Below are 11,176 nucleotides of genomic sequence, written 5' to 3'. Positions count from 1 at the left end.
CTCTCTCTCTCTCTCTCTCTCTCTCTCTGTCTCTCTCTGTCTCTCTCTGTCTCTCTCTCCCTCCCTCCCTCCCTCCCTCTCTCTGACTTTTAAGCTGCCAGAGCAGTTCTACGACTTGACTTTCCTGCCTGGTGGGTTTGTTTCATTTCGTTTCGGTTCTACTTCAAAAAGTTATGCATTCATTGACTTGGCTGTTGTCATGGAGTCCGGGGCTTATTTAGTGGATCCCTATTGACTCGGTCCTCCCCACCACGCCCCTCAACCCCACCCCCGCAGCCCTGCCACCCCAGACCGCCCGGCCGGCCGCCCGCCTTGCCGGTGTTTGTGGCCAGTGATCTTGAAATCCACGTTCTCCTGACCTCAAGTGCACTTTCCCCACCCACCCGCGCTTGCTTGTGTTTGTTGTCTTTGGACTTGGTCACGGTCTCTACCCAGGTTGAGTTTTGTTTTCTCTTGTTGGGGGTCCGAGTGTCTCCTTCGTTTCCTTTCTTGCTCCTGGGTTTGCGTGTCTGTGTCTGTGTCTGCTTTCCAAAGTCCTGCTTTGTTCTCCGAGCAGCGCTTGCCTGGTTGGTTTCACTTTGCCGGTCGGTCCCTTCCTCCCTCCCTCCCTCCCTCCCTCCCTCCCTCTCTCACTCCCTCTTTTGGGGGGAGGGGGTCCGGGGGAGCCCGGGATGTCACTGGTGCCCCTCTCTCGGCCCCCGAGCCCCCGCCGCCGGCGTCTCCGTGGAATGTCCCCCCGCCACCCTGGAATCGCGTGGGGGGAGCGCGTCTCCTTCGGGGCAGCCTCCTGAGGAGATAGTTCCCAGCTCCTCTCCCTTCCTCTGCGGTCGGGGTCGCGTCGCGTCGCGTGGCTCGGAGGCGGAGGAGGCTCCGGCCCGAGCTCGGGCGTTTGGGCGGCCGGCGCGGTGGCTCCTCGGCGGCCGGCGACAGCGACCCGTCCTCGGGACGGTCGAGCCGGTTGTCCGGAGCCACCTGGCGGCCGCTTTTATATTGTCCCTCCCCTCCGGAGCTTCGGCGAGACCTTCAGGAGGATTGTGACTCAGCCGCCGGGCCCGAGGCAGTGCTCTCAGAGACGGGCTATGCTGGCGGTGACAGTCCCGGTGACACCGAGGCTCTCTCTCTCTCTCTCTCTCTCTCTCTGTCTCTCTCTGTCTCTCTCTCTCCCCCTCCCTCCCTCCCTCCCTCCCTCTCTCTGACTTTTAAGCTGCCAGAGCAGTTCTACGACTTGACTTTCCTGCCTGGTGGTTTTGTTTCATTTCGTTTCGGTTCTACTTCAAAAAGTTATGCATTCATTGACTTGGCTGTTGTCATGGAGTCCGGGGCTTATTTAGTGGATCCCTATTGACTCGGTCCTCCCCACCACGCCCCTCAACCCCACCCCCGCAGCCCTGCCACCCCAGGCCGCCCGGCCGGCCGCCCGCCTTTCCGGTGTTTGTGGCCAGTGATCTTGAAATCCACGTTCTCCTGACCTCAAGTGCACTTTCCCCACCCACCCGCGCTTGCTTGTGTTTGTTGTCTTTGGACTTGGTCACGGTCTCTACCCAGGTTGAGTTTTGTTTTCTCTTGTTGGGGGTCCGAGTGTCTCCTTCGTTTCCTTTCTTGCTCCTGGGTTTGCGTGTCTGTGTCTGTGTCTGCTTTCCAAAGTCCTGCTTTGTTCTCCGAGCAGCGCCTGCCTGGTTGGTTTCACTTTGCCGGTCGGTCCCTTCCTCCCTCCCTCCCTCCCTCCTCCCCTCCCCTCCCCTCCCTCCCTCCCTCCCTCCCTCCCTCTCTCACTCCCTCTTTTGGGGGGAGGGGGTCCGGGGGAGCCCGGGATGTCACTGGTGCCCCTCTCTCCGCCCCCGAGCCCCCGCCGCCGGCGTCTCCGTGGAATGTCCCCCCACCACCCTGGAATCGCGTGGGGGGAGCGCGTCTCCTTCGGGGCAGCCTCCTGAGGAGATAGTTCCCAGCTCCTCTCCCTTCCTCTGCGGCCGGGGTCGCGTCGCGCCGCGTGGCTCGGAGGCGGAGGAGGCTCCGGCCCGAGCTCGGGCGTTTGGGCGGCCGGCGCGGTGGCTCCTCGGCGGCCGGCGACAGCGACCCGTCCTCGGGACGGTCGAGCCGGTTGTCAGGAGCCACCTGGCGGCCGCTTTTATATTGTCCCTCCCCTCCGGAGCTGCGGCGAGACCTTCAGGAGGATTGTGACTCAGCCGCCGGGCCCGAGGCAGTGCTCTCAGAGACGGGCTATGCTGGCGGTGACAGTCCCGGTGACACCGAGGCCTAGGGACGTCCTGCTGTCGCCGGAGATTGGTTCTCTAGGTTTCTGAGGAGGGTGACCGTCGCGGCGCTCCAGATCCGGGCTCTGGGGTGGCCTGGCCGGGCCGACCAGCATCTCCCCGTGCCCCTCCGGCCGTGGAGACGGACCGGCCGGACCCTACCTGGGCCGGACCGCCGAGGTGGGCAGGGAGAGGGTCTTCCCTGCCCGGAGCGCCTGGACTCGGACTCGGCGGTCCTGCCTCCTCCCGGGTCGCCCGCAGGAGCGTTTGCTTCGCCCTCGGCCCCGCTCCGGAGGTGGGGACCGGCCCGGACTGTGGCGTGGAGGTCGGCGGAGGGCGCGGCTGGGTCCGGGCCCTCGGGTTCTCTCTGACCGAGGTGTTTCCCGCGTCGCACTCCGGAGGTGGGGACCCGCCCGCCGGAGTCGTGAGGGGTGACCCGGAGAGGACGGCCGGCGCGGGCGCGTGTGCGGTCCCCCGGTGGGGTCCGGTCGCCTGAGGCGTCTCCCGGCACGCATGCCTTTTCTTTTCTCAAAGTCCCGATAGGTCCGGAGACGTGGATGGACCGGGCCCTGCTTCCGCGGGTGGCCGGGGAGGGCGCGCTCGACCGTTCAGCGTGCCCTCGTGGGTCTCGGTAGTTGGACGCGACTTTTTCTCACCCCTCCCCAACTCCCTGAATCCCGGTCAGTCAGGAGGTGGGTGGGGACCGGCTCGAGCCGTCCTGGGTGCCCTGTGTAGGACGGTCTGGGCCCCAGGCGTGGGCCCTGGTCGGGGCCCGCTCGTCTTGTTGGAGGCGCCCCGCTGACGGTTCTTTCTTCTTTTTTCTTTATGCACGTCGAAGTCAAATCCCCGTTCGGAGACTCGGACGGACCGGTACGCCTACCCGTGTGGGCGAAGCGGGGAGGGAGTCTCCGGCCAGCTCCCTCTCCCTTGGCGTCCGCGCCCCCACTTTTGCCACCACGCGGCCCCCTCTCCCCCCCCCCCAAGTCGACCAGATGGCCCCCGAGAGCTCCAGGCCTGATGTTCATGGGGTAGTGCTGGGGACAGGTGGCCGGGTCAAGGTTCCGGGGTCCCTCCCTGCGAGTCATAGATGGGCCCCGCTGTCGTCTGCTGTCATTTTGTCGCCCAAATAGGTCTTTTTTGCCACCAGGTAAGTGCTGACACGGTCTCCTTTGGTGTCTGCCGCCGAGGACTTTGGGTCTCTGGATGCACGCGGGGCTCCGGGCCTGTGGGCCGCCAGCTGGCGCCTGGTTCTGCCCTTGCCGCTGGAGCCGCCTGCCTGGGCCTGTGCGCCGGCTCCTGTGTGGCGTGTCTGGCCGACCCAGCTCGTGGTGCCGCGTCTGGGCGACCCGAGGGCGGTGGGGTGAGGCGGTGTGGGTCTTTGGCCCTGTGCTCCCCGCTGCGGGCACCCGGTGGCGGCTGGGACGACCCCTGCCCTGTAGGCTCCGTGCCACGTGTCAGCTGTTCTCCTCCTGGGGTCGTTGGCTGCTCTCGCCTGAGGTGTGAGGTTGTGGGCAGGCGGGGGGGAGGTTGTCGGCGAGGCTTAAAGCGGGCCCCTCCGGTGACTGTCCTCGCCTGTGCCTTCCCCCCCCCCCCACACACCTTGGCTCAACTGATTGATGTGGTGTGGTTGTGCTCTCCCGGGCCGGGCCTAAGCCGTGCCGGACGAGGGACGGGTGTTCCCAGTGAACGCGTCCGCTCTTCTCGGTCTGTCCACGGGGCCCCTCGCCTGTCTTTTCCCCCTTGCCCCTCGGGCAGGGTGAGGAAGGCAGGGGTTGGGGTGTGGCCTCCGGCCCTGACCTTCGGTCTCCCGTCCCCCGCCTCGGGGTGCCTAGTGGGGGCCGTTGGGCTTTGGACACAGCAGATGCGCTTGCTTCGCCTTCCTGGCGTGTGCCCCGCGAGCGGCCCTCCCTGCGGTGGGGAGGGCCTTCCTGGCGTGTGGCCCGCGAGCGGCCCTCCCTGCGGTGGGGAGGGCTGTGCCGCTGCCATGCCGCGTGCCCCTGCTTGGGTGTGTGAGCATGCCTCGTTGGACCCTCGGTGGTGCCCCTGGAGTGCTCCAGGTCGTCCCTCAGGTGCCCGAGGCCGAGTGGTGGTGTCGTTTCCCCTTAACCCTGTGTCCTCCTTGGGTCCCCGCCGCGGTGGTGTGCGTGTGTCCCATGGGGGGGGTCGAGACGGTAAGAGAAGCATTGTGTGCTCCCCTCGTCGTGGCGGCTGACGGATGAGGCCTGGCAGGGGGCCCTGACCGCGCACATGCTCCTGTGTGGTGGTCCGCTTACCTATGCCGCAGACCCCTCCCGCCCAGTTGAGTGGCGGCTCCTGGTGTGCCTCCGTGGGCCCGAAGGAGAGACGATCGGGTGAGGGACGGTGCGCCCTCGGTGAGAAAGCCTTCTCTAGCGATCCGAGAGGGAGCCTTGGGGTACCGGACCCCCCAGCCGCTGCCCCTCCTGAGTGCGCAGTGGCCACTGTGGCGACTGCCAGAGCACGTGGGCAGAACCCCCCCCCCGTGGGGAAGGGGGGTGATGGGTGCACCGGCCCCGCGGTGGGGCCGTGTGCTGCTTGTTGCCTACTGCGGCCCGCGCCTCCCCTCTCTGAGTTGGGGGAGGGTCCCGCTGGGCCCTGCCGGGTGTCCGGCGAGGGGGGAGCCGTGTGTGCTGTGTTGTGCGCAGCCGGCCCCGTGGTGTGAGCCCAGGGGGAAGGGGGGGGCGTTGGGGTGCGACTTGCCTGGTCGGCCCCGGCTCCCCCAGCCCTGCAGCCGTGGTGAGGAGGAGCCTGTCGTGCCCGCCCTCGCCCCTGAGCCGCAGCCGGTGGCGGTGTGGTGGGCCCGGTCGGGGCCGCCCTTGCTCGAGAGGGTGTCCCCAGGATGTTGAGCCTCGGGGTCAGGCTTAGACGGAAGACGGATCTGTTGAGGAAGGATGGATGGATGGATGGAGGAAGGTTGGGTGGACGGCACGCCGGCCCTGGCGGCGGGGCTGGGGTGTGGGGCCCGCTCCAGGGATGGCCAGGAACGGCCGGCGTCCCAGGCGTTGCGGGCCCGCCCTCGTGTGTGGGTGGCGGTGGGATCCCGCGCTGGTTTTCCTGGTGGCCCGGCTGTGTCCTGGTGTTTTCTGGTCCCCGGGCGGCGCCCTCGCCCCCGTCCCGTGACCCCTGCTGCGCGTGCTTGCCGGCCCCTCCGACCGCCTGTGTCCCCTTCCACCCCCGCTCCCTGCGGTCTGGGACCGAGCCGGCCTCGCCTCACGTGGGTGTCGTCTCCCGGCCTCCGTCGGCCGGTGGCGTCCCCGGGTGGAGCAGTGCCCGCGGAGCCCTGAGAGGGAGGCGGGGCAGGGGGGGGGAGCCTTGGCGCGCACAGCAGGGTTGCCCGTGTGAGGGCTGGGGGGGCCGCTGGTACGCGGCGGGAGAGCGTTCTCCCGGGCTGGCTGCGGCTCCGGGTGTAGGATTGGCGGTGGGAGTGAGGCCCCACACATGCGTGTACGTGAGCATGCATGCATGCCCTTCGTACGCGCTTGTTTATACGCATGTGTGCACACGTATATATAGATGCGAATATGTGTCCGTACACATATGTACATGCGTATATGCACATGTGCGCTCTCGCTCTCGCGCTCTCTCTCTCTCTCTCTCTCTCTCTCTCTCTCCCTCTCTCCCTCTCTCCCTCTCTCCCTCTCCCTCTCTCTCTCTCTCTCTCTCTCTCTCTCTCTCTCTCTCTCTCTCTCTCTCTCTCCCTCTCTCCCTCTCTCCCTCTCCCTTTCTTTCTCTCTCTCTCTCTCTCTCTCTCTCTCTCTCTCTGTCTCTCTCTGTCTCTCTCTCTCCCCCTCCCTCCCTCCCTCCCTCCCTCTCTCTGACTTTTAAGCTGCCAGAGCAGTTCTACGACTTGACTTTCCTGCCTGGTGGTTTTGTTTCATTTCGTTTCGGTTCTACTTCAAAAAGTTATGCATTCATTGACTTGGCTGTTGTCCTGGAGTCCGGGGCTTATTTAGTGGATCCCTATTGACTCGGTCCTCCCCACCACGCCCCTCAACCCCACCCCCGCAGCCCTGCCACCCCAGACCGCCCGGCCGGCCGCCCGCCTTTCCGGTGTTTGTGGCCAGTGATCTTGAAATCCACGTTCTCCTGACCTCAAGTGCACTTTGTTTGTTGTCTTTGGACTTGGTCACGGTCTCTACCCAGGTTGAGTTTTGTTTTCTCTTGTTGGGGGTCCGAGTGTCTCCTTCGTTTCATTTCTTGCTCCTGGGTTTGCGTGTCTGTGTCTGTGTCTGCTTTCCAAAGTCCTGCTTTGTTCTCCGAGCAGCGCTTGCCTGGTTGGTTTCACTTTGCCGGTCGGTCCCTTCCTCCCTCCCTCCCTCCCTCCTCCCCTCCCCTCCCCTCCCCTCCCTCCCTCCCTCCCTCCCTCCCTCCCTCTCTCACTCCCTCTTTTGGGGGGAGGGGGTCCGGGGGAGCCCGGGATGTCACTGGTGCCCCTCTCTCGGCCCCCGAGCCCCCGCCGCCGGCGTCTCCGTGGAATGTCCCCCCACCACCCTGGAATCGCGTGGGCGGAGCGCGTCTCCTTCGGGGCAGCCTCCTGAGGAGATAGTTCCCAGCTCCTCTCCCTTCCTCTGCGGCCGGGGTCGCGTCGCGTCGCGTGGCTCGGAGGCGGAGGAGGCTCCGGCCCGAGCTCGGGCGTTTGGGCGGCCGGCGCGGTGGCTCCTCGGCGGCCGGCGACAGCGACCCGTCCTCGGGGCGGTCGAGCCGGTTGTCAGGAGCCACCTGGCGGCCGCTTTTATATTGTCCCTCCCCTCCGGAGCTTCGGCGAGACCTTCAGGAGGATTGTGACTCAGCCGCCGGGCCCGAGGCAGTGCTCTCAGAGACGGGCTAGGCTGGCGGTGACAGTCCCGGTGACACCGAGGCCTAGGGACGTCCTGCTGTCGCCGGAGATTGGTTCTCTAGGTTTCTGAGGAGGGTGACCGTCGCGGCGCTCCAGATCCGGGCTCTGGGGTGGCCTGGCCGGGTCGACCAGCATCTCCCCGTGCCCCTCCGGCCGTGGAGACGGACCGGCCGGACCCTACCGGGGCCGGACCGCCGAGGTGGGCAGGGAGAGGGTCTTCCCTGCCCGGAGCGCCTGGACTCGGACTCGGCGGTCCTGCCTCCTCCCGGGTCGCCCTCAGGAGCGTTTGCTGCGCCCTCGGCCCCGCTCCGGAGGTGGGGACCGGCCCGGACTGTGGCGTGGAGGTCGGCGGAGGGCGCGGCTGGGTCCGGGCCCTCGGGTTCTCTCTGACCGAGGTGTTTTCCGCGCCGCACTCCGGAGGTGGGGACCCGCCCGCCGGAGTCGTGAGGGGTGACCCGGAGAGGACGGCCGGCGCGGGCGCGTGTGCGGTCCCCCGGTGGGGTCCGGTCGCCTGAGGCGTCTCCCGGCACGCATGCCTTTTCCTTTCTCAAAGTCCCGATAGGTCCGGAGACGTGGATGGACCGGGCCCTGCTTCCGCGGGTGGCCGGGGAGGGCGCGCTCGACCGTTCAGCGTGCCCTCGTGGGTCTCGGTCGTTGGACGCGACTTTTTCTCACCCCTCCCCAACTCCCTGAATCCCGGTCAGTCAGGAGGTGGGTGGGGACCGGCTCGAGCCGTCCTGGGTGCCCTGTGTAGGACGGTCTGGGCCCCGGGCGTGGGCCCTGGTCGGGGCCCGCTCGTCTTGTTGGAGGCGCCCCGCTGACGGTTCTTTCTTCTTTTTTCTTTATGCACGTCGAAGTCAAATCCCCGTTCGGAGACTCGGACGGACCGGTACGCCTACCCGTGTGGGCGAAGCGGGGAGGGAGTCTCCGGCCAGCTCCCTCTCCCTTGGCGTCCGCGCCCCCACTTTTGCCACCACGCGGCCCCCTCTCCCCCCCCCCCCAAGTCGACCAGATGGCCCCCGAGAGCTCCAGGCCTGATGTTCATGGGGTAGTGCTGGGGACAGGTGGCCGGGTCAAGGTTCCGGGGTCCCTCCCTGCGAGTCATAGATGGGCCCCGCTGTCGTCTGCTGTCATTTTGTCGCCCAAAATAGGTCTTTTTTGCCACCAGGTAAGTGCTGACACGGTCTCCTTTGGTGTCTGCCGCCGAGGACTTTGGGTCTCTGGATGCACGCGGGGCTCCGGGCCTGTGGGCCGCCAGCTGGCGCCTGGTTCTGCCTTTGCCGCTGGAGCCGCCTGCCTGGGCCTGTGCGCCGGCTCCTGTGTGGCGTGTCTGGCCGACCCAGCTCGTGGTGCCGCGTCTGGGCGACCCGAGGGCGGTGGGGCGAGGCGGTGTGGGTCTTTGGCCCTGTGCTCCCCGCTGCGGGCACCCGGTGGCGGCTGGGACGACCCCTGCCCTGTAGGCTCCGTGCCACGTGTCAGCTGTTCTCCTCCTGGGGTCGTTGGCTGCTCTCGCCTGAGGTGTGAGGTTGTGGGCAGGCGGGGGGGAGGTTGTCGGCGAGGCTTAAAGCGGGCCCCTCTGGTGACTGTCCTCGCCTGTGCCTTCCCCCCCCCCCCCCACACACCTTGGCTCAACTGATTGATGTGGTGTGGTTGTGCTCTCCCGGGCCGGGCCTAAGCCGTGCCGGACGAGGGACGGGTGTTCCCAGTGAACGTGTCCGCTCTTCTCGGTCTGTCCACGGGGCCCCTCGCCTGTCTTTTCCCCCTTGCCCCTCGGGCAGGGTGAGGAAGGCAGGGGTTGGGGTGTGGCCTCCGGCCCTGACCTTCGGTCTCCCGTCCCCCGCCTTGGGGTGCCTAGTGGGGGCCGTTGGGCTTTGGACACAGCAGATGCGCTTGCTTCGCCTTCCTGGCGTGTGCCCCGCGAGCGGCCCTCCCTGCGGTGGGGAGGGCTGTGCCGCTGCCATGCCGCGTGCCCGTGCTTGGGTGTGTGAGCATGCCTCGTTGGACCCTCGGTGGTGCCCCTGGAGTGCTCCAGGTCGTCCCTCAGGTGCCCGAGGCCGAGTGGTGGTGTCGTTTTCCCTTAACCCTGTGTCCTCCTTGGGTCCCCGCCGCGGTGGTGTGCGTGTGTCCCATGGGGGGGTCGAGACGGTAAGAGAAGCATTGTGTGCTCCCCTCGTCGTGGCGGCTGACGGATGAGGCCTTGCAGGGGGCCCTGACCGCGCACATGCTCCTGTGTGGTGGTCCGCTTACCTATGCCGCAGACCCCTCCCGCCCAGTTGAGTGGTGGCTCCTGGTGTGCCTCCGTGGGCCCGAAGGAGAGACGATCGGGTGAGGGACGGTGCGCCCTCGGTGAGAAAGCCTTCTCTAGCGATCCGAGAGGGAGCCTTGGGGTACCGGACCCCCCAGCCGCTGCCCCTCCTGAGTGCGCAGTGGCCACTGTGGCGACTGCCAGAGCACGTGGGCAGAACCCCCCCCCCCCGTGGGGAAGGGGGGTGATGGGTGCACCGGCCCCGCGGTGGGGCCGTGTGCTGCTTGTTGCCTACTGCGGCCCGCGCCTCCCCTCTCTGAGTTGGGGGAGGGTCCCGCTGGGCCCTGCCGGGTGTCCGGCGAGTGGGGAGCCGTGTGTGCTGTGTTGTGCGCAGCCGGCCCCGTGGTGTGAGCCCAGGGGGAAGGGGGGGGCGTTGGGGTGCGACTTGCCTGGTCGGCCCCGGCTCCCCCAGCCCTGCAGCCGTGGTGAGGAGGAGCCTGTCGTGCCCGCCCTCGCCCCTGAGCCGCAGCCGGTGGCGGTGTGGTGGGCCCGGTCGGGGCCGCCCTTGCTCGAGAGTGTGTCCCCAGGATGTTGAGCCTCGGGGTCAGGCTTAGACGGAAGACGGATCTGTTGAGGAAGGATGGATGGATGGATGGAGGAAGGTTGGGTGGACGGCACGCCGGCCCTGGCGGCGGGGCTGGGGTGTGGGGCCCGCTCCAGGGATGGCCAGGAACGGCCGGCGTCCCAGGCGTTGCGGGACCGCCCTCGTGTGTGGGTGGCGGTGGGATCCCGCGCTGGTTTTCCTGGTGGCCCGGCTGTGTCCTGGTGTTTTCTGGTCCCCGGGCGGCGCCCTCGCCCCCGTCCCGTGACCCCTGCTGCGCGTGCTTGCCGGCCCCTCCCCACCGCTGCCGGCCTTCCTCCTCGTCCCGCGCGTGCGACCGCCTGTGTCCCCTTCCACCCCTGCTCCCTGCGGTCTGGGACCGAGCCGGCCTCGCCTCACGTGGGTGTCGTCTCCCGGCCTCCGTCGGCCGGTGGCGTCCCCGGGTGGAGCAGTGCCCTCGGAGCCCTGAGAGGGAGGCGGGGCAGGGGGGGGAGCCTTGGCGCGCACAGCAGGGTTGCCCGTGTGAGGGCTGGGGGGGCCGCTGGTACGCGGCGGGAGAGCGTTCTCCCGGGCTGGCTGCGGCTCCGGGTGTAGGATTGGCGGTGGGCGTGAGGCCCCGTGAGGGGTGCGCCCCCTCCCCCCCGCGGGGGGGGGGGTGGCCGGAGAGGCCAGTCTGTCGTTCTGGGTGTGCCTCGGGACCGCCCCTGTGCTGGGAGGCCTCTGGCGGTGAGATCCCGCGGTGCGCCCTGGCGGCTGACTCGCTTCCCCCGGGTCGTTTCGAGCCATCCCCCTCGCGGTGGCGCGCGGCCACCCCCGCCTCCACCGCCGGTTCTGTGGCGTTGGTGTCACATGGCCGCACCCCGTCGGTGCCCCTCTCCGTCCGTCCGTCCGTCCGCCTCGGTCCGCTCCCCGTCTGCTGCTCCCCGGGGCCCGCGCCCTGGCGTGTCTCGCTTCCCCGGGCCTGCCGCGGCCCCGATCCGTTGCCCGCTTTGCCGCCGCCGCCGCCTGTCCGCCGACGTCGTCGCGGGCTGGGCGAGGGGGAGCGCCCGCGACCCCCCCCACCCCCCCACCAGCCCCCCCCCGCCGCGCCCCCCGCTCCGATGCGCTCTCCCGAGCGCGGGTCGGGTCCCCGGTCTGCCTCCCGCGGGCCGGTCGCCGCGTCCTCGCCGCCTGGCGTCCCCCGCCCCTCTGGGGTGGGCGGGACGGACGGGCGCTTGAGGGCGCGT

The 11,176-nt window shown here is 68.4% G+C and overlaps 2 protein-coding genes across 2 annotated transcripts in view; one reads left to right on the top strand and one right to left on the bottom strand.

Moving 5' to 3' along the window:
* The first annotated feature begins 671 nt into the window (after window positions 1-671).
* LOC122437890 (translation initiation factor IF-2-like) lies at window positions 672-4,702 on the top strand. Its single transcript, XM_043462367.1, has 8 exons — window positions 672-754; window positions 859-1,100; window positions 1,844-2,100; window positions 2,293-2,429; window positions 2,511-2,713; window positions 3,234-3,307; window positions 3,397-4,170; window positions 4,219-4,702. The coding sequence occupies exons 1-8, from the start codon at window positions 672-674 to the stop codon at window positions 4,459-4,461; spliced, it is 2,013 nt and encodes a 670-aa protein (XP_043318302.1). The 3' UTR covers window positions 4,462-4,702.
* A 4,763-nt stretch (window positions 4,703-9,465) lies between these two features.
* The window catches only part of LOC122437889 (collagen alpha-1(III) chain-like), a 1,914-nt gene continuing 203 nt past the window's right edge, over window positions 9,466-11,176 (bottom strand). Inside the window, exon 1 of the mRNA XM_043462366.1 lies at window positions 9,466-11,176. This exon is cut by the window's right edge and continues 203 nt beyond it. Within this exon, the coding sequence (XP_043318301.1) occupies window positions 9,466-11,176 (1,711 nt within the window).

This window comes from Cervus canadensis, chromosome 3, assembly GCF_019320065.1.
Source record: "Cervus canadensis isolate Bull #8, Minnesota chromosome 3, ASM1932006v1, whole genome shotgun sequence".
Classification (NCBI taxonomy): Eukaryota; Metazoa; Chordata; class Mammalia; order Artiodactyla; family Cervidae; genus Cervus; species Cervus canadensis.
Note: the sequence above shows the minus strand (reverse complement) of the source record. Positions and strands in the feature narration are given on the sequence as shown.

Coding starts and splice junctions, on each gene's coding strand:
- LOC122437890 (XM_043462367.1), top strand. CDS start 672: ATGTCACTGGTGCCCCTCTCTCGGCCCCCGAGCCCCCGCCGCCGGCGT. Junction 2,430..2,510: donor ACCTGGGCCGGACCGCCGAG/GTGGGCAGGGAG, acceptor GGTCGCCCGCAG/GAGCGTTTGCTTCGCCCTCG. Junction 4,171..4,218: donor GCCCTCCCTGCGGTGGGGAG/GGCCTTCCTGGC, acceptor TGCGGTGGGGAG/GGCTGTGCCGCTGCCATGCC.